The 22,697-nt window shown below is 39.1% G+C and overlaps 1 protein-coding gene across 1 annotated transcript in view; it reads right to left on the bottom strand.

The window, feature by feature from the left end:
• The window catches only part of BBS4 (Bardet-Biedl syndrome 4), a 55,930-nt gene extending 42,545 nt beyond the window's left edge, over window positions 1-13,385 (bottom strand). Inside the window, exons 1-3 of the mRNA XM_021693708.2 lie at window positions 13,311-13,385; window positions 12,829-13,251; window positions 878-929 (exon numbers count right to left, since the gene is read on the bottom strand). Of these exons, the coding sequence (XP_021549383.2) occupies window positions 878-929; window positions 12,829-13,251; window positions 13,311-13,385 (550 nt within the window). The remainder of the gene's footprint in view (window positions 1-877; window positions 930-12,828; window positions 13,252-13,310) is intronic.
• Between the last annotated feature and the right edge of the window lie 9,312 nt (window positions 13,386-22,697).

Below are 22,697 nucleotides of genomic sequence, written 5' to 3'. Positions count from 1 at the left end.
AATGAAAGATGTATTCCTGAAAAACCCTTTGAAAACAAATTCTGAAGGCAATCATATTTTCCAACAACTTGTATTAAAATTTCAAAGAGGAACAGAAATGGCCCAAGTAAGCCAAACAATTTATTGGCAAAATGAAATGTAAAAATCTTAGCAGACAACAGGAAAACACATGCTGCAAAAGGATGTATTGCATTGTCTCATAATGCAGACAAGAACTACACCCATGACCCTGAACAAGTCATGCCTCTTCCCCTCAGCCTTCATTTCCTCATCTAGAAAATAATAAATGGGTAAATAATAAAATAGATGGTCTCTTCTGCTAAGTAAAAAGTCTGGGTTTTTCTAAGTTTGTTAGGCATTAGACATGTTTATTAGACATTGACAGAATATCCAATATAGTAAACTACAATCTGATGCAAGCCTTCCTAAGACTTTATAAGTTAACAAATGAAGGAATCCTATTCCTCTAAATAAAACAGAACATAATCTCTATTAGATTTTTAAATGCAGCTCTTCACAGTATATGCCCTTACCTAGTCTTCACAGACTCAATTTTCACAAAACCTCACACTTATTTAACATAGACATGAGATTATGTGAGGCCTGATATGTACCATGAGAACTTCACAGTGTTTTTTCCACAAGTAGAAAATACACACTTACATAATAATAAAGCCCCATTTAAATACACTTACAGGCACAATCAATCCCAAAATATCTAACAACTCCATAAAATAAAAGCTAGGTATAGAGGATCATTTAGACTATTACTGTTTTTCTCCAAAACGCACATTTTTAAAAGCTCTAATGCATATAAACAAAGAATCAATAAAAAAATCTGTGCAAATATACACATACAATGAAATTGCGTACTGACCTTTTTTCAGCCGGGGTTTCTGAGATTCAGCAGATGCAGGAACCGGAGTTCTCTGAAAAGAAAGAAGTCTATGTTAAAGCATCACCATAAATCTTGCTAACTTAAAAAACGATTCAAATAACCATAATCAGTAGCTCTCCAACCATGCAATTAATCCATTAACTACATATAGGCACAAAGAAAAATTAAAAACCATTTTTTAATATGGTTTAAAAAGCAATGTCAAGGGGCGCCTGGGTGGCTCAGTTGGTTAGACGACTGCCTTCGGCTCAGGTCATGATCCTGGAGTCCCAGGATCGAGTCCCGCGTCGGGCTCCCCGCTCAGCGGGGAGCCTGCTTCTCCCTCTCACCCTACCCCCTCTCATGCTCTCTGTCTCTCATTCTCTCTCTCTCAAATAAATAAATAAAATCTTTAAAAAAAAAAAATTGGAAAAAAATAAAAAAATAAAAAGCAATGTCAAGTCATACTTTTGCTAGCCAAACTATTAATAATGTATAATGCACATCTACATATCTACATACTTATGTGTAATATATAATTACATATATATATATTTAAGATTTTATTTATTTGAAAGAGAGAGAGCATGAGTGGGGGAGAGGGAGAAGGAGAGGGAATCTCAAGCAGACTCTAGACAGAATGAGGAGCCTGATGTGGGGCTCGAGCCCACAACCGTGACCCAAGCAGAAACCAAGAGTCAGACACTAACTGACTGAGCCACCCAGGCACCCTGAGTAATATATAATTATAATGCATAAAATGTGCACAAATAAATGTACTAAGCTCTTAGACACTACATATTAGTATTATACTTAATGCTATACATCCTAACAGCCAAACCAAAAAAGTAGCAACTTTGATAAAAAGAAGTTTATGAGGTCTTCTATATAGAAATTACCTAGCACTCAATTCTAGGAATTGTTTTAAGATTTATTTATTTAATTTAGAGAGAGAGAGAGCAAGTACAAGAAGGGGGATGGGCAGAGGGAAAGGGAGAGAGACTCCTCAAGCAGACTCCTTGTTGAGCACTGAGCCTGATGTGGGGCTTGATCCCATGACCCGGAGATCATGACCTGAGCTGAAATCAAGAGTTTGCCACTTAACCAACTGAGTCACCCGGGCACCCCTAGGAGGGAGTTTTTTTTTTTAAGGGACATTATTGAATATAATAAATACTATCTTATACTCTAACTTTGCAGAAAATCTTCAAAGGGATTTTTCTTATAACTACCTCCTTTGTTACATATGATATGGTAAGATATAAACAAAAATAATGGCTGAAAATTTCCAGAAGTAATGAGAGACACTAATCTTTAGATTCAGAATGTTCAATCAATCCTGACCAGGTTAAATGAAAATAAATCCACACTTGCATACATCACAAGGACCTGCACCAGAGACAGTAAGTTCTTAAAAGCAACCAAAGAAAAAAAGTATCACCAGATAAGCTATACAGAAAGGATAATTAGACTGATAGCTGGCATCTCAACAATTAAAAATGGGAAATAATTACACATAAAGATATTATAAGAAAAATCACTCCCATGTCTCAGGTGCTAAGTAAAATGAATGTTAATCTAAACACAAGGTCAGCAAACTATGGCCTGCAGGTCAAACAAATCCAACCCATTTTTATATGGCCAACACACTAAGAATGCTTTTTACATTTTTTTAAAAAGATTTTATTAATTAATTAATTAATTAATTAATTAAAGAGAGAGCATGCGCTCACACGCACTTGTGCAAGCAAGGAGGGGCAGAGGGGGAAAGAATCTGAAGTAGACTTCACACTGAGCGGGGAGCCTGATGCGGGGCTCAATCCCATGACCATGAGATCATGACCTGAGTCAAAACCAAGAGTCAGACACTCAACCAACTGAGCCACCCAGGCACCCGTTTTTACATTTTTAATAGTTTTTACATTTTTTAATATTTTGTAACACCTGAAAATTATATAAAATTCAAATTTAAGTGTCTAAAATAAAATTTTATCAGAACACAATCGCACACACGTTTATTTCTTGTCTATGGTTGCTTCCACACTACAACTGCATAGTGGAGTTACTTGCAACAGAGACTGGCCCACAAAGCCCAAAATATTTATTACTGGCCCTTTACAAAAAGTTTGTCAACCTCAGGTCTAAACTCTTACATCTATCAAAACTAACTTTCATGGCACCAGGCTGACTCAGTCGGAAGAGAATGTGACTCTTGATCTTGGGGTTTTAAGCCTAAGACCCATGGTGAGTGTAGAGATTACTTAAAAAAAACTTTAAAAAATTTTTTGTTTAAATAAACTTTTAAAGGATATACATTAAGAAAAAGGAAAAGAACGCCAGAATGAAGGAGTGGAATGAGCAAAGGAATTGGTAAAATATGGAAGTATTCTAAACATCCACTAACTGAATAAAACAAAAGTATAATTTGTGGTGTTGAGAAACACAAAAACTACAAAACTGAACAACAGTAGCATGAACTGACAGAAGGCAATGAGTAATGAAGCATTTGATAATCCCTACATTACTGAGTTTTAAATTTAAACTTTCAGTTGAATATTGTTAAAAAATTGTATACTCGGGGCGCCTGAGTGGCTCAGTCGTTAAGCGTCTGCCTTCGGCTCAGGTCCCAGTCCCAGGGTCCTGGGATCGAGCCCCGCATCAGGCTCCCTGCTCCACGGGGAGCCTGCTTCTCCCTCTCCCACTCCCCCTGCTTGTGTTCCCTCTCTAGCTGTGTTTCTGTCAAATAAACAAAACCTTTTTTTAAAAAAAATTGTATACTCATTAAAGGAAGACTAAAGAATAGAGTATATAACTTACAAGTAATTAAATGAGAAGAGGAGAGAGAGAAAAAGAAAGAAACTCAGAAAAAAAAAAAAAGGCAAGAAAAGGAGAAAAAAATGAAATTCTCCAGTTATCAGGGTGGATGTTTTAAAAAATCTAGATGAATGCTATTTATATAAAGACACATCTAAAACAGGCAAAGAAAAACAAAGTAAAACGATGGAAAAAGACACACCCGGAGAACAGAAACAAAAAGAAAACTAAAGTAGCCATATTAACATTAAACAAAACAGACTTCAATAGAAAAAGCTTTAGGGGTGCCTGGGTGGCTCAGTCATTTAAGCCTCTACCTCTGCCTTCAGCTCAGGCCATGATCCCAGCATCCTGGGATCAAGTCCCCCATCGGGCTCCCTGCTCTGCGGGAAGCTGGCTTCTCATTCTCGCTCTGCCTGCTGCTCTGCCTACTTGTGCTATCTCTCTGTCAAATAAATAAATAAAATCTTTTTAAAAAGAGAAAAAGCTTTATCAGGAAAATGAAAATGAATTAAGATAAAGACTAAAAATGAACAAGGCAAATTTAAAAACCTTTAGAGGGCTCCTGGGTGGCTCAGTCATTAAGCGTCTGCCTTCGGCTCAGGTCATGATCCCAGGGTCCTGGGACTGAGTCCCCATCAGGCTCCCTGCTCAGCGGGAAGCCTGCTTCTTCCTCTCCCACTCTCCCTGCTTGTGTTCCCTCTCTCGCTGTCTCTCTCTCTGTTGAAAAGCAAATAAAACCTTAAAAAAAAAAAAACCTTTAGAAAAAATATAGGATAGGGAAGGATTACTTCAGTAAGATATAAAAACACAAACCAATTGAGAAAAGATCTAAATATTCAACTACATTAAAATTAAGAACTTCCAGGGGTGCCTGGGTGGCTCAGTCGTTAAGCGTCTGCCTTTGGCTGAGGTTATAATCCCAAGGTCCTGGGATCGAGTTGGGGGGAAGCCTGCTTCTCCCTCTCCCTCTCCCACTCCCCCCTTGCTTGTGTTCCCGCTCTCGCTAACTCTCTCTGTCAAATAAATAAATAAATCTTTAAAAAAAATTTTTTTTAAAATAAATAAAGAGCTTCTGTTCCAAAAAGGAAGTGAAGATAGAAAACTAAGAGAAGGGGCGCCTGGGTGGCTCAGTCGTTAAGCGTTTGCCTTCAGCTCAAGTCATGATCCCAGGGTCCTGGAATCAAGTCCCGCATCAGGCTTCCTGCTCAAGGGGAAGACTGCTTCCCCCTCTCCCATGCCCCCTGCTTGTGTAGCCTCTCTCGCTGTGTCTCCTTCTGTCAAACAAATAAATAAAATCTTTTTTAAAAAAAAGAAAACTAAGAGAAGATACTTGCAATACAAAACCAAAAAAATAAATAAAAAGATAAAGGATTATCAGCCAGAACCTATAACTAACTACAAAACAATCAGTAAAAAGAAAACAGGGGTGGGAGGATGGGTTAGCCTGGTGATGGGTATTAAAGAGGGCACATTCTGCATGGAGCACTGGGTGTTATGCACAAACAATGAATCATGGAACACTATACCAAAACTAATGATGTAATGTATGGTGATTAACATAACAATCAAAAAATTAAAAAAAAAAAAAACAGTAAGAAAAACATCCAAGTAGAAAAATAAGCAAAACATGGGGCTCCTGGGTGGCTTAGTCAGTTAAGCATCTGCCTTCGGCTCAGGTCATGATCCCAGGGTCCTGGGATCGAGCCCCGCATCAGGCTCCTTGCTCAGCAGGAGCCTGCTTCTCCCTCTCCCTCTGACCCTCCCCCTCCACTCGTGTTCTCTCTCGCTCACTCACTCTGCTCTCTCTCAAATAAATAAGTAAAAATTCTTAAAAAAAAAAAAAAAGAAGAAAGAAAAAGCAGCAAAACATATGAACCAGGCATTGAACAGAAAAGGAAAAGAGACAACCACTGCTGCTCCACCTAATTAATAATCAGGTAAATGTCAGTTAAAATCAGGGGCGCCTAGGTGGCTCAGTAGTTAAGCGTCTGCCTTTGGCTCAGGTTGTGATCCCAGGGTCCTGGAATCGAGCCCCACATCGGGCTCCCTGCTCCGCGGGGAGCCTGCTTCTCCCTCTCCCACTCCCCCTGCTTATGTTCCCTCTCTTGCTGAGTCTCTTGTCAAATAAATAAATAAATAAAATCCTTAAAAAAAAAAATCACATTAAGACTTGGGGCGCCTGTGTGGCTCGGATGGTTAAGCGACTGTCTTTGGCTCAGGTCATGATCCCGGGGTCCTGGGATCAAGTCCCACATTGGGCTCCTGGCTCATAGCAGAGCCTTCTTCTCCCTCTGACCCTCTCCCCTCTCATGCTGTTTCTCTCTCTAATAAATAAATAAAACTTTTAAAAAAATCACATTAAGACTTCATTTCATATCAACCATATTGACAGAATTTAAAGCTATGACAATATCAAGGATGTAAGCAATAGGAACTGATGGTAGAAGTATAAGTTGTTGCAACCACATTAGAGTTTCCCACAAGTAATGAAGTGAAGATGTACCTACTCCATGAATCAACAATCCGTTTCTAGGAATACCCTAGAAAAACTCTTAGATTAAGAGACATATATAAGAATGTTCACATTAAAAAAAAAAAATGTTCACAACCAGGCCTGAGACATTCTTACTCCTTACATTTTGCACCCTAAGCACCTCACTGGCCTTACCCTGGCCCTGTTCACAATAACATTATTTTCAATAACTAAAAATCAGGGGCTCCTGGCTGGCTCAGTCAGTAGAGCATGTGACTCTTGACCTCAGGGTCATGAGTTCAAGCCCCATATTGCGCACAGAGCTTACTTTTACTTAAAGTAAAGAAAAACTTAAAGAAGGAAAAAACCTAAAACTAAAAATCAGAAGGAAAAAATAAGTTGAACTTATAGGCTCAGAGAGTAGAAAAGTGATTGCCAGGTTTGGGAGGTAGGGGAAATAGGAAGAGATTGGTAAAAGGGTACAAACTCTCAGCTATAAGATGAATAAGGTCTAAGGTGACTATAGTTGATAACAACTGTACTGTATAATTGAAATTTGTTAAAACGGTGGAATGTTCTCACAAGGAAAAAAAACATGTGGAGTGAGGATGTGTTGTTAATAACTTGATGGTGGGAATCCTTTCACAATGTATATCAAATGATCACATTGTACGCTTTAAATATCTTATAACTTTGTCACCTGTACCTCAATAAAACTGAAGAAATCAGAACTCAAATCTCTAGTAGAATGGATAAATTAATTATAGTATTTTCCTATAATGGGATAATATATAGCATTGAAAAAAGAAAAAACTAAACAATTTCTTAAAACCAATATATCGGGGCACATGGGTGGCTCAGTCGGTTAAGTGGCTGCCTTCGGCTCAGGTCATGATCCCAGGGTCCTGGGATCGAGCACCGTATCGGGCTCCCTGCTCGGGGGAGAGCCTGCTTCTCCCTCTCCCTCTGTCTGCCGCTCTGACTACTTGTGCTCTCTATCTCTGTTAAATAAATAAATAAAAATCTTTAAAAAAAAAAAAAAAAACCAATATATTATCTAGAGGTATTAAATATAGTAAAACTAAAGAAAAGCAAAAAGATTAACATAAAATTGATAAAAGAGATACTTCTGATGGGAAAGGAGGAAAATTTAGGAAGAGACATTTAGGAGGATTCAAAGTTATTGTTAATGACCCATTTCGTAACCTGTGAAGTAGAAACACAAGTTTCTATTACACTGTTCTTTAAAACTTACATATAACCTTTTATTCATTCTTTTAGAGATAAAATATACTTCATAACAAAAAAATCCTCAAAATAAAACAGAATACATACTTGTTTTATTAGCTATTTTATTATCTTGACTTAACAAATACAGAAATCTTACTAAAACAAATAATCCATTTTAAAAGGGGCAAAAAATCTGTAGATACTTGACCCAAGGGAAATGGGTGAATAAGCACATAAAACAATACTCAATACCATTATTCATTGGGGAAATATAAATTAAAACCACAATAACCACTATACATACACTAGAATGACTGATATTAAAAGACTGACAATATGAAGTATTAACAAGGCAAGGACGTGGAAAACTGAAACCCTCACATACTACTCGTGGAAGTGTAAAATGGTATACAGCAACTTTAGAAAAGTTTGGCATGGGGCACCTGGGTGGCTCAGCCAGTTAAGCAGCCAAATCTTTTTTTTTTTTAAGATTTTATTTATTTATTTATTTGAGAGAGAGAGAGAGAAGGACAGTGAGAGAGGGAACACAAGCAGGGGGAGTGGGAGAGGGAGAAGCAGGCTTCCCGCAGAGCTGGGAGCCCGATGTGGGGCTCAATCCCAGGACCCTGGGATCATGACCTGAGCCCAAGGCAGACGCTTAACGACTGAGCCACCCAGGCGCCCCCAAGCATCCAACTCTTGATTTCTGCTCAGTTCGTGATCTCAGGGCCCTGAGGTCAGGGTCTTGAGATCGAGCCCCATTATCAGGCTCTGCACTTAGCTCGGAGTCTGCTTGTCCCTCTCCCTCTGCTCCTCCCCCCACTTGCTCTATCTCTAAAATTAATTAATTAATTAAATAAAATCTAAAAAAAAAAGTTTGGCAGTTTTGATTTTTTGTTAACATACACTTACCAACCCAGCAATTTCACTCCTAGATAAATAAAAACATATCCATGCATGGGCGCCTGGGCGGCCATGCAAAGATTCACAGCAACATTATCCATAATAGCCAAAAACAGGATAACAGTCTTAATGTCCATCAATTGGTAGATAAACAAAATGCATATATTCATACCATAGAATAGTGCTTAGAAATAAAAAGGAACAAAGTACTGCTATGTACAATATAAATGAACCTCAAAAAACATGCAAAGTGAAATTCAGACACATAAGACTATATATTGTGTGATTACATGCAATTGTAGAGAAGGCAAAACTATGGAGACACAAAGCAGATCAGTGGTCAGCTGGGGTTAGGAGTAAAGAGTGGTTGTAAATGGACCCAAAGGAACTTTTTGGAATGATGGAGGTAAGTGGATTGTGGTAACAGTTGTGCAAGTATATAAATTTACTAGAAGTGATCAAACCGTAAATTTTATGGTACGTGTATTAAACCTCAACAAAGCTGTTTTTAAAATGCTAAAGAACTCTATTTTTTATCTGGGATTTTTTTTTTTTAAGATTTTATTTATTTAGAGTGAGAGCGCACACACAAGCAGGGGAAGGGGCAGAGGGAGAGAGAATCTCAAGCAGACTCCATGCCCAAGGCAAGGCTCGATCCCACAACCCTGAGATCATGTCCTGAGCAGAAATCAAGAGTCAGACGTTTAACCAAAAGAGCCACCCAGGTGCCCCTAACTGGGATATTTTTTTAAACTCTGCGGAAGAATCTTAAAGGTTCAAGTTGCCTGGCTGGCTCAGTCAGCAGAGCATGCAACTCTTGATCTTGGGGTTGTAAGTTCCAGCCCCACAATGCGCACAGAGGTTACTAAAAAAATAAATAAAAATCTTAAAGACTCAAAAAGCATCTTCATGAGTCAGCAACCTTTCTGCAGAAAGGAGAATTAAAATAAATTATAATTTTTTAGTGAGTCTCTTTTTCAAAAAGTCTTTCAGAACATTCTGAGACAGGATTCTATTAGCCCACTTGATCTCATTTATAGCTGGGATGTATGTAGAGTACATCATGTTCTTCTGGTTCTTCATTTTTATGTAGTTCTATGACCATTTATTCATCTAACAAATATTCATGTAATATTTGGTATATGCTATGCACTATATCTGAGCCAAATCAACTAGTACAATAGTAATTTTTGCTTTCCATTCTGAAAGGTTTAATCTTTAAATTTACAGGAAGAAAAACAAGTATATATACAAATACATTGAATAATGGGAATTAGGGAGTTATAAAAAATTTGTAAGTATAAATCATAGAAAGCAGTATTATTTGCTTTTATTAAGATCTCGAAATCATTTCTTACATATTCTTTTTTTTAATTTTTTTTTTTTTTTTTTTATTTGACAGCGAGATATAGCGGGAGAGGAAACACAAGCAGGGGGAGTGGGAGAGGGAGAAGCAGGCTCCTCGCTGAGCAGGGAGCCCGATGCGGGGCTCGATCCCAGGACCCTGGGATCATGACCTGAGCCGAAGGCAGACGCTTAACGACTGAGCCACCCAGGCGCCCCCTTTTTTTTAATTTTTTTTAAGATTTTTATTTATTTTGACAGAGAGAGAACACAAGCAGGGAGAGTGGGTGAGGGAGAAGCAGGCTTCCCACCGAGCAGGGAGCCTGATGCGGGGCTCGATCCCAGGACCCTGGGATCATGACCTGAGCCGAAGGCAGACGCTTAACAACTGAGCGACCCAGGTGCCCCCATTTCTTACATATTCTTAAATAAAATATAAATATCAGTCCCCAGTTTTCCTAAGGAACTAACTGGTAATAATCCTTGATAGTTCAGAATTTCTGTGTGTCCCACGTTAGCCTAGTTTTATTCCATCCCTCCTCAAGGTCTTTACAACAGCAGTCTTATATTTTTACTTATGCATTTGTCCAAAATTCTCTTTGTCTGGAGTCTTTTAATCTTCTCCACATCTATATATCCATATCTACCGATCTATGTGTTTTTTTCTTTATGCCACAAAATTAAGATCACACAATATACCCCTATTAAACCAGGGGGTGCCTCGGTGGCTCAGTCAGTTAAGCGTCCAACTCCTGATCTCAGGTCTTGATCTCAGGGTCATGCATTCAAGCCCCATGTTGAGCTCCACGCTGGTTGTGGAGCCTACTTTAAAAAAACAAAAAAAGGCCCAAAATGGAGTTATTAAGTCCCATGTCAACAAAGACTGAATTACACTTTCTACCTCTCCCAGGAATAGAATCTTAAACCAGTAATCAGAAATCACCCAGTCAGGGGGCACCTGGGTGGCTCAGTCAGTTAAGCATCTGCCTTCAGCTCAGGTCATGATCCCAGGGTCCTGGGATTGAGCCCTCCACTGGGCTCCCTGCTCAGGTGGGAGACTGCTTCTCCCTCTGCTTGTGCTCTCTCTCTGTCAAATAAATAAAATCTTTAAAAAATAAATCTCAATTAAAGAAAAATCACCCAATAAGTATTAGTGAGGTAATATGCCTGATAGACCCCTGCCGTCATCTAAAGGAAAGTGATCTTGCAATAACCAACATTTTTGTCTCATGTAACTTCCCTGTTCCCACTCCTTTCTGCCTATGAAGCCTTCCATTTTGTACAGAATGAATGCTGCCTGATTCATGAATCATTGAATAAAGCCAGTAAGATCTTTAAAGTCTACTCAGTTAAATTTTATTTTTTAACACTCTACTCCACATCAAGCTTTTTTAAAATGTATACCATCCACAACAACATATATAGTTCTAACACTTTTAATGGCTGCATAATAATCCTCAGAATGGAAGTATCAGAAGTCATCTATTACCCTATTAATGGGTATTCACCTTGTTTCCAGCATTTTGCCACTATAAACAATACTGCAATGAATACCCTTGTACTATATGCTTATAGTTTTCTTTTATTTCAGTGGGATACTGCTCTGTTGATTGAGTGAATGAGACTGTTGGGCCCTTTTAATTCTATTACAAGATACCAGATCACTTCCAAAAAGGGCAGAAATTCAAATCTCCCTGCAGCAGTAACATGAAAAGATGAAATTACTACAAATATAACACTGCTAGCAATAAACATGACAATAATGAAAATAGTTAACTTCAGGCTCAAGTGCTAAAGTCATATTGAAACAAAATTTATCTTTAAAACACTATTAGATTCAAAAGTACAGGACAATTCTGCCATCACAGAAATCAAGTTCATGTTCTATTTATGAACACCTATCATTGCAGGTAGAGATATAAGCTATATTTATAGCATTGTGTTACCAGTAAACCTTACATTTATGTAGGTGAAGTATTTTCTTTGATATGTTTCTAATATCTAAAACCCAGTAACATTAATCAGGCTTTTTTTTTTTTTAATTTATAGCTTAACAAAAATTTTTGCTTTGGGCCTCCTTCCCTGTATTCAGAGTTGTATGATTACACTAAAAATAATTTGACTTCTCGGGTGCCTGGGTGGCTCAGTCAGTTAAGCGACTGCCTTTGGCTCAGGTCATGATCCCGGAGTCCTGGGATCGAGTACCGCTTCGGTCTCCCTGCTTCTCCCTCTGCCCCCTTGCTCATGCTCTCTCTCTTTCTCTCAAATAAATAAAATCTTTAAAAATAACAATAATTTGACCTCTCTGGATATGAAAAGAGAACAGAAAACAAACCCCGCCGCCCCAACAGCGTTGGCCTTGCTCCTTAACGGCCAAAACTAAGTTGTAAAAGTCAGCCAGAAACTGCTATTTTGTCTCCTATGTTTCCCAGAGCGTTTTTCAAAGGGCAATACATTCCAAATAAATAATAAAGTCATTCTAACAAATGAGTAGAACATACTTTGAAACCCAACACTAAAACAACGTAAACAAGGTTTCACACTGAGAACTTCACAGAAATTAGATTCAATTAAAAATACACACTTCACAAATAACTACCACTGGGTTATCCCGAATTCATCTGGACTACTTTGTATTAGCAGCTCTGTGGAGTTTAATTAATGCCTAACTCAAGCTTCAGCTGAATCCCAAAACAGCACTTTCCTAAACTAAATTACAACAGAGAAAAAACATGGTCTCGACCCACCGGCAGAAGGCAGTGACGCTCAGTTTCCAGGCTTTGTCATATTCAATTCCTAATCCAGGGGATTAAACACAAACCGTCTCTGCACAAACGGTAGTGCTTCCTTTCCAAACCTCGTGAGACAGAAAAGATGGGACTAGGAAAAGCGCTATTTCTGATGAAATCTCCCCTTTCCGTCCAGCGCACCCCAAGAGGGACCACAATCCCAGCACAGGCCCAGCGCTGCAAAGAAGTCAGCCTTGCCCAGGGGGACCAGCTCCCAGGAGCGGGGCTGTATGGCCCCGCGCACCCCGAGCGGCTCCAGAGCCCGCTCCGCACTTCCCCAGGGACAGCTGCGTAGGACACAGGCAGCCCGCCAACCTGCCTCGCCTTTCTGCTCCGCCCGGCCTGGCCCTGGCCTGCTTGCCGGACGGGACCCCAAAAAGAAACTCGGCGCTCACCTTCACGAGCGGCTCCTCAGCCATCTTGGCTCCGCCCACCGCTTCGCGGCCGGAAGTTGGCGGTTTCCCAGACGACCAGGCAAACGGAAGTCGTGGCACTGGGGAAGTTGGGAGGGGCCTGAGCGGGGAACTAAAAGAGATCGCGGGCCTGAACGCTTCACCTGGGAGGATCCTCAGGAAACCTGTTAAGGGTCGGGTGGTGCTTCGCGACGGCTTGAAGCTGATGGGCCCGGTGAGGGAATACACAGGCAGTGCTCTTCCTCCACGGCAACCCTGACCGCCCCCACGACGTTGTCTTGGGCGCTGCTGGAGAAACTCGGGATCGCGCTGGCCGAAATGGCCGGACGCAGCCGGGAAGACCGCGCGATCCTTCCGCCACTTTGCGTTTATTTCAGTTCTTCCGGGAATCCTGGCCCTCAAACCCTAGGATACAGAACCCCATTCTCGACTTTAAGAAAACCTCCTCGTTTCTTAGCTTTCACTGTCTGAGGTATTCGCCTCATCAGGTCCCCACTCTCTACGCCAGAATTTGCAAATCCGCTGCCGGTGGGCTGCATGTGAGCGCAGTCTTGTTTTGACTGGAAATATTTAAAAACCGGGAGATTTCACAAGAAAGCCAGAAACCCGGCCTGGGGGCATGTAAAAATCCGACAATGGGCTTCCATTTCCAAATGTCAGTAAAACGTGAGAAACCGCTGCGACTGTACTTAGGTTCGCCATTTTGCCACAATCCACTTCCTGACACACAAGCCGTTTTACATTACCCATCAGGCCCCTGGGGTGGTGAGTTAAAAGCTTAGTTTTTCCCGTGAGTGATCGTGGAAAAGCATGTGGACTTTGGAGTCAAACATGAGTTCTGAACTTGACTGCTGCATGACATGAGCCAGTCATTTCTTGAGCTTCATTCATGCTAGTACCTGGAACTAACCATGTAATGAACAAAACTAACAAGATCCCTGCACCCACAGCACGGGCCTTAAAGTAGAGAGAGGAAATCAGACATTAATAAGATAAGCAAAATTTATGAAGAAACAGCACACTAAATAAGAAATACAAATGGCTGTTAAACATGAAGTATAACTTTGCAAGGAAGAAAAAACATGCAAATTAAAGTTTCCAAGAGATACTTTCCACCTCTTACATGGCAAAGAAAAAAATTTTCACTAACACAGTTGTCAGGAAACATGCATTTTTCATCTGTGGCTAGTGGGAATGTGAATTGATACAACCTCCATTGAGAGCAGTTTGGCAATAACTACAAAATTTAAAATGCATAAAGCCTTTAAATCCCTTATTTCAATTCTAGGAATTTATTCTATAGGTATATTTGCAGGAAATGACTTTACATACAAAGTTATTCAATGCACCATTGTTTGTAATAACCAAAGCCTGAAAACAACCTCAATGTCTAATAATTGAGGTTAAAATTTTATGGTAAGCCCATACTATCTGGTACATGAAAAGAGGCAACAATTTACATATTGACATAGAAGAATTGTCAAGATACATTATTAACTGATAAAAACAAACTACAGAAAAATGTATATAGTATCTGTGTTAATAAAGAGAAGGCAAAAAATGAAGAGGAATATTATATACAGAATTGCTTGTCTACTCAGAAAATAACTCTGGAAGGATATTCAAAATGTTAAAAGTGGTTATTAGTAAGAACAACTGGATATAGAGGGACAGGGAAGAGAAGAGACTTTTTACTCTATGCCTTGTGTACAACTTGGATTTTTTACCAAGTGGATGTATTACCTATTCCAATTAGAGAAAATAAAATTAAATGAAAAGAACTACATAACTATATAATTAGAAGAGTGGTAAATGCTAATAAGGAGAAATAGGGAGCATTGCAAATAACAGGGAGATCCAATATAGATTTGGACAGAGAAGTAAGAGATTTTTAAAAATGAAATCTAGGGGATAAGGCATTAGCTTGGGGAACAAGGGATGAGGATGTAGGCAAGGCCTGGGGAGAATCCTAAGGCAAAGGAAGAGTTTGTGCAAAGGCCCTGAGGATGGAAGAAGTTTGGCCAGTTTGCAGCACAAAAAGACCAGTGTGGCTGGAAAGAAGAAAGGGGAAAGGAGTTGGTTGCAAGAGGTGGAGAGGTAGGAAAGACTAGTGGTGCAGATCCACAGAGCTCATGTGAGGGATTTTATTCTAAGGGCATTGGGAAGGCACTAGAGAGTTCTGAGCAAAGAGTGACAAGGTCAGACTTAGAGTTCATGTTAGGTGCATCTGGCTGGCTCAGAAGAGCATGTGACTCTTGATCTTGGGGTCATGAGTTTGAGCCCCACATTGAGTTTAGAGACACTCAAAAAAATAAGGAATAAACTTTAAAAAAATAAAGAGTTCATGTTAGCTAATGAGTGAAATGAATCAAGAGGGGGATAAGAATTGATAATCTAGGCGAGACTAAAGGATACTGCAAACAAAAGACAATGAAATAGTTCACTTGGACTAGAGTGAATAGATTCTCAAGGATGTTAGGAAATAAATTTTTCCATGCTGTAGAACTGGATATGGGAGAATGAGAGAAGGAGGGATAGATATCACAGGAAAATTACCAGGTTTCTTTTAAAAGCAACTGGATGAATAGTAAAGTCAAGTACTGAGATAGGGAGTCTTAGGGAAGCAGATAAGCACACTTCCCAATATATAAAATCTCCCTGAAAGGGGTCCTGTGAGGACTACATGACATTCTTTACGCCTATGTTATTAAATAAATAGATGTTGTTATTATCTTATGTTTATATCTCTCTCCTTGGATCGCAGATCTTAGGAGAAAGATGGAGCACTTTCTGTGCATGGGCCTTTTTCATAAGAAAGCATGTTGGTTTCTCAAATTGCAATAACTAAGTTTAATGTGCTTTAATTAGATAGGTAATTAGGAACAAATTCCTCAAAAAACATAACATCTTCACAGGAAGGTCCCAGAATCACAAAGACACTGATTCTTATATAACAAATGAGTCTTCATTTCCCTTAGAAATCCTCCTTGGATGTAATTTTGCTTATCAGGATCATTTCAGTCATACAGCTGGTTAAGGCATTACAAACAAAATGACATTCATCTTTTTCTCCCCCATGGTAGGGCTTGAGGATGCAGGAGAGGAATCAGGCATCAGTAACTTTTAACATCCCCAATATATGTATAAAGAAAGAGTTACACCCCCAAAAAAGAAAAGAAAAGGAAGGAAAGAGGAACGGAGGGAGAGAGGAAGGGAAGACAGCTACACTGATAGGGTCTAACCCAGCCAGCTTTGTTCTGATGTCACCTGCTAGGCAACTCTCTAGCACAGCACCTTATGCCTCTTGTGTGGTACTGGTCCTCCCAAAACTCATACCACCAACTCCTAAGAGCCAGGGAACACCTAGGGAAACACACTATAAAATAATGTGAAGCTCCAGTGGCCTTCATGAAGCACTTTAAATATACCCATTCCTGATACCACAGATAGACTCAACAGTGAATGTGGGCAAAGGAATATACATTGCAGGGGCGCCTGGGTGGCTCAGTCGTTAAGCGTCTGCCTTCGGCTCAGGTCATGATCCCAGGGTCCTGGGATCGAGCCCCGCATCGAGCCCCGCATCGGGCTCCCTGCTCGGTGGGAAGCCTGTTTCTCCCTCTCCCATTCCCCCTGCTTGTGTTCCCTCTCTCGCTGTGTCTCTCTCTGTCAAATAAATAAATAAAATCTTTAAAAAAAAAAAATAAGGAATATACATTGCATTGTGAGAAAAACTACTGGCAACAACTTGAATCACCAGGGATTGTTTACATAAACCAAAGTACATCCATACTAACATATATTATAGCCTATAAAAGACTTCAAGATGGTGAAATAATTATATGGAAAAAAGTAAAGTGTAAAAAATAGAGTATGCGGGCGCCTGGGTGGCTCAGATGGTTAAGCGTCTGCCTTCAGCTCAGGTCATGATCCCAGGGTCCTGGGATCGAGTCCCACATCGGGCTCCCGGCTCAGCGGGGAGCCTGCTTCTCCCTCTGACCCTCGCCCCTCTCATGCTGTTTCTCTCTCGCTCACTCTCTAAAAAATAAATAAAATCTTTAAAAAAAAAAAAAAAAAATAAAAAAAAAATAAAAAAAAAAAAAAAAAAAAAAAAAATAGAGTATGCTTCTGTTTCTTAAAAAAAATAAGGTGGGGAGGATATTCACATTTTGTAAATAAAATTTTGAGAAGAAATTGCAAGAAACTGGTAATGATGTTTGTCTCTGTACAGGGAGTAAAGAGGGCTATGGGAAATAGAATGGGAAGATGACTTATTTTTCATTGTTTACCACTGAATAAAATTTGACTTTTTATTATCCATTTATTTTTAATTTTATAAACTAGTTAATAAAATATGTAAATGAAACCACTTTGAAAATTCTCATTCCTGGAATTCACTTCTGATTTGGATGTTGAAAATCACAAGAGGATATAGCTCCCATCCTAGCAAACAAAGAAAAGGACAGATTAGCTAAAAGATCAAAAAATCTTTTTAAACCCATCAGAAAGATAAGGACATAAAGAAACATAAATGAACCTTCATAAATGAAGGACTTAGCACTTCAGAGGAGAGACAGACCCATGGCTACTCATATTTCTGGCTGAACTATGCTGGGAAGAGGAATCCCCCATAGGGGAATAAAGACAAACCAGTTGAAATTTAACAAAATTTTAACAGGCCCATAGAGACTGGCATGACATTAGCATCGAGAGAACCCAAATCCACAGAGAAAGCCTGAACCCATTCACCAATCTTATCTCTCGGATCTTAACCAAGTATGGGGAGATAACAGATGAGAAGTGGGAGTGGGGTAGATAATAGAAGAGTTGAGACAGATCAGTCCTTCCTTTGAGGTAAGTGGAGCCTCTCCCAAGTGCAAGATACCCTTTAAAAAGGAGGGAACAAAGGAGGAACACTGAGAAATCCACCAGAAGCACTCTTTTTTTTTTTTTTTTTTTAAAGATTTTATTTATTTATTTGACAGAGACACAGCGAGAGAGGGAACACAAGCAGGGGGAGTGGGAGAGGGAGAGGGAGAAGCAGGCTCCCCGCCGAGCAGGGAGCCCGACGCGGGACTCGATCCCAGGACCCCGGGATCATGACCCGAGCTGAAAGCAGACGCTTAACTGACTGAGCCACCCAGGCGCCCTCTTTTTTTTTTTTTTAAAGATTTTATTTATTTATTTGAGAGAGAGCACATGAGAGGGGGGAGGGTCAGAGGGAGAAGCAGACTCCCTGCCGAGCAGGGAGCCCGATGCGGGACTCGATCCAGGGACTCGATCCAGGGACTCCAGGACCATGACCTGAGCCGAAGGCAGTCGCTTAACCAACTGAGCCACCCAGGCGCCCCACCAGAAGCACTCTTGAAGGTTAAGCAGTGGGGCAGGAGAGCTGAGAGATCCATCCCCAAAGCACTGTGGGCATTATTCCTCAAAAGACTAGGGTAGGGCACATATAGGAATGGAGAGAAATACCTTCCCATACCCCATTCCACTGACCAAAAAAAACCTGGCAGCTAGATCACTTTGTCTCCATTGAGATCTCTCACATTTCCAAAGACTGACTGATGACTTGGCTGTGAAGCTAAGTCAGATCTCTGGAATCTTGCCAATGTCCCAAACCCAGGACTTACTGAAGGGAAAGTGCTGATTCTGCCTTCAAAATTTAAAGCTAATGGTGAACTGAATTAAACTAAAGCCACAATAAAGCCCAGACCTAGGTTAACTGAGCCACTACTCAAGTTGGTTGAAAGAAAAATGGGCATGCCCCATTTTGAAGGTAAGTAATATTTCCTTCGGTTTCTCCTGTTTTTTGTGTGTGTGCAAAATGTCTAGCATACAATCAAATCAAAGACACATGCAAAAGTAAGAAAATGAGATCCATGGTAACAGAGGAAAGGTTCAATAGAAGAACTAGAGACAACCTAGATGCTGAATTATCAGGATCTTTAAAATAACTCTGATTAAAATGCTAAAAATTCTGGTGGAGGCCAAACACTGCAATCAATAGATAGGGTTTTTGAAATAGCTATGATGAAAATGCTAAAAAATCTAGTGGAAATGTAGACAACATTCATGAAGAAATGGGAAATTTTAGCAGACACATGTTAACTATACAAATATAATGAAATGCTAGAAATGAAAAATACAGTATCAGGAGCACCTGGCTGGCTCAGTCAGTGAAGCATGTGACTCTTGATCTCAGGATCATGAGCTCAAGCCCCACGCTGGATGTAGAGTTTACTTTAAAAAAAAAAAAAAGTGGGCACCTGGGCGGCTCAGATGGTTAAGCGTCTGCCTTCGTCCCACATCGGGCTCCCTGCTCCTTGGGAGCCTGCTTCTCCCTCTGCCTCTCTCTCTCCGTCTCTCATGAATAAATAAATAAAATCTTTAAAAAAAAAAGTTTATTTAAAAAAGAAGAAGAAAAATACAGTATCAGAAATAAAGAATTCATTAGATGGAGTTAACAGGAAAGCATTTAGGGAACTTAAGGACAGCTAAACGGAAAGTATCCAAACTAAGAACAAGAGAAAAGAATGTGGGGAAAATCATCTGAGATCTGTAGGATAATATCAAATCATCTAGTATATGTGAAGGTAGAGTCCCAGAAGGAGAAGAGGTGAGACAGTATGGAACAAGAGAAATATTTGAAGAGATAATGGACAAGAAATATCCAATATTAGTGAAAAACATCAACACAGATCTGAGAGATTAGGTAAACTACATACAAGGAAAAACATCTCTAGTCAATCTGCTGAAGATCAAAGATAAAGAGCAGATGTAATCATGGGGGGTGGGAGGGTGAACCTACATTATGCACAGGTAAAAAAAAAAAAAAAAAAAAAAATGAAGGATGACTTCCAACCAGAAACAAATGAGACCTGAGGATAAATAAATGATTTCTTTAAAGTACTGAAAGAAGAAAGAAAAGGTCAACATAGAATTCTATATCCAATTAAAATACCAAAGATAAAAGTAAAATAAAAACATCCTCTGACAGATGAAAGCTGAGATAATTCATCTCCAGAGAAACTATAAGAAAAAGGCTAAAAGAATTTCTTCAGATTAAAGAATAGAGAGTCTAGAAATAACCAGTCAATTGATTTTCAACCAAGTTGCCAAGTCAATCTAATTGGTGAAGAAAAATTTTTTAAAACAAATGTTGCTGAAACTGGATATCCATGTTGAAATAAACTTCATTTTGAACACAAAAATTAATTTGAGATGGATCATATACTTAAATGTAAAACTCCAAACCAAAGATGTAAAGCTTAAAACCACTGAGATGGGTCATAGACCATCTGTGATCCACCTCAACATAAAACCGCAAACCATAAAACTTTTAGAAGAAAATATGTTCTTTGTGACCTGGAGGTCATAAAACTATAAAATAAAAAATTGATAAGATACTTTATCAAAATAAAAATTCCTGCTCATCAAAATATCCCAATAAGTGAATAGATAACCCATTGTCTACAAACAACAAAAATCACAGCACATATATCCGTTAAAGGACTTGTATCCAGAATTCATAGAATAATCATCACAAAAAGACAATCCAATGGGAAAAGACATGAAAGACACTTCATGAAAGATATACAAATGTAAGGTAAGCATATGAAAAGTGCTCAACATCATTAATTATCAGGGAAATGTAATGTAAATTAAAATCAGAGTTATTTCATACCGACCAAAATGGCTAATAAAAAAAAACACTTGTTAACAACAGTAAATGCTGACAAAGATATGGAGCTACTAGAACTCTATCACTGATGGGAATACAAAATGGTAAACCACTTTGAAAAACAGGAAGGCAGTTTCTTGAAAAGTTAAACATACACTTACCATATGACTCAGTAATTTTCTACTCTTCGGCATTTATCCAAGATAAATGAAAACATGTATCCACAAAATAAAATTTAAAATTTACATAAGAATATACATAGCAGCCTTATTCATAATTGCCCCAAGCTGGAAACAACCTAAAAGTCTATCAATAGGAGAATGGATAAACAAATTGTGGTATATTTATAGAATGAAATACTACTTAGCAATAAAGAATAATTTACCAAAACATACAATATTGTTGAATCTTTAAAGCATTTTAAGTGAAAGAAGAGCGAGATGCAAAAGTGTACATATTATATGATTCCATTTTTATAAAGTCCAAAAGCAGGCAAAACAAATCTTTCATGATAGAAAATAGCAAATAGTCATTGGAGTAGGGATGGGAGCAGAGATTATTTGAAAGATGCACAAGAGAACTTTCTGGGTTAATGGTAATGTTCTCTATCTTATTCTGGGTTGTTATTACACAGGTGTATACAATTGTCAAAACATCAAACTTAGCATGTAAGATGTGCGCATTTTATGAAATATTGATTTCTATATATCAATTTAAAATAAAAGTGAGTGGAGGATTCCTATTCCAGGAGCATCTGTCTCCAAACCTTTACTAACCTATCCGATTTGGTCTCCTTCCTCCGTGTCTGTTCAGGCTAGGCCCTTGATTATAGAATTTATCTTAAAGGACACACAATTGAGTGTCCCAAAGAAATAGCATTTAGAATCTATGAAGCAATTTTGTTGAACAATAGTTTATTTCCACTGGTTAGTGGGCAACCATTTGACCATCGTAAGGCACTGACTTGTACTAATATGATTTTAACACGAACAGATGGTACAATAATTAACCTACTCTATTGCAAGCTAGTAAAAAAAAAAAAAAGCAAAAATTCTTCAAAGGCATATAGAACACTATCACTCTTCATTAAGCCCATTCTTTGACATTTGCAGCCATGACCTTTACAATGCTCCAAAACAGGTGCAGGATTTTTGGATACAGACTCATTTCCTATCCAAAGCAGGCATCTTTCCCCAAAGCTGTTGGGACACTCAGTTATGCTTTCTTCTTTATTAGAAAACTCTTTAGTATTTGCCCTAGTTATGTAGAAATGAACCACAAGGCAGGGTTATATGGTAGGAATTTATTAATGAGCAAACAACTTTGTTCATACCAGGAAGACCAGCAATTAGGTTATAAATGACTTGAGAGCATATGCGAGAACTTACAATTTTAGAGCATTCCATCAGAATGTCTACTGCCCAAGTAGGCCCACAAGAGGTGCTCCATAAATGCTGGCTATCGTTTTATGCTGTACTCCCTCTGAGCAAATGATGTGACCTGCTGAGGGAGAGTACACATAGGGAGCCTCCCTGTAAGGGTAAGCTGGAAAATTCAGTAGGTGCTGTTTTTAGATTGTGTCCCTCAGAAAATTTAGGATGAAATCCTACGCTGTTTGTTTACTCCCCAGGAATCCCACCATGGCCTATTGATTCCAGAGAACCGAATCCTCACTGTACAACCCCCAGATTCACAATTCTAAGAAATAGCCATTTAACGCACACTTCAGTGGCTTCTAGGGCACCGCTTTGTTCTTATACAGAAACCAACATTAGCCATCGGAAGGCAATCTAAAATCTACAAAGCCTAGAGAACTCTCTGGAGAATTAACTACTATACAGAATTAATTTTATATTCCTATGATCACCTTCAAAACTCCTAACCTGAAAGTAACTCTAATACTCCATGGCAAAAAGCAGGGAGCTTGAAAAGCAAATACCAAACTTTTATACAGGTGCCAAAGAAGACACCAAGCCAAGAAATGTTACCCTGTGCATAGGAAACCAGCTCACAATACCTAAGATTGGCCTTCTGAAAAGGGTTTGAGAATATGAAGCTTGTTTCTTAACTCTCATTAAAACACTAGGGTGGTTCTCAAATGTGAGGCAGAAAAAGGCATACTTTGGGTCCTTCTTAGTACAGTATCTGAGGTTAACAACAGAAGAAACAT

This window comes from Neomonachus schauinslandi, chromosome 9 (assembly GCF_002201575.2).
Source record: "Neomonachus schauinslandi chromosome 9, ASM220157v2, whole genome shotgun sequence".
In the NCBI taxonomy this organism is placed as follows: Eukaryota; Metazoa; Chordata; class Mammalia; order Carnivora; family Phocidae; genus Neomonachus; species Neomonachus schauinslandi.
This window is presented reverse-complemented; position numbering and strand designations above follow the sequence as displayed.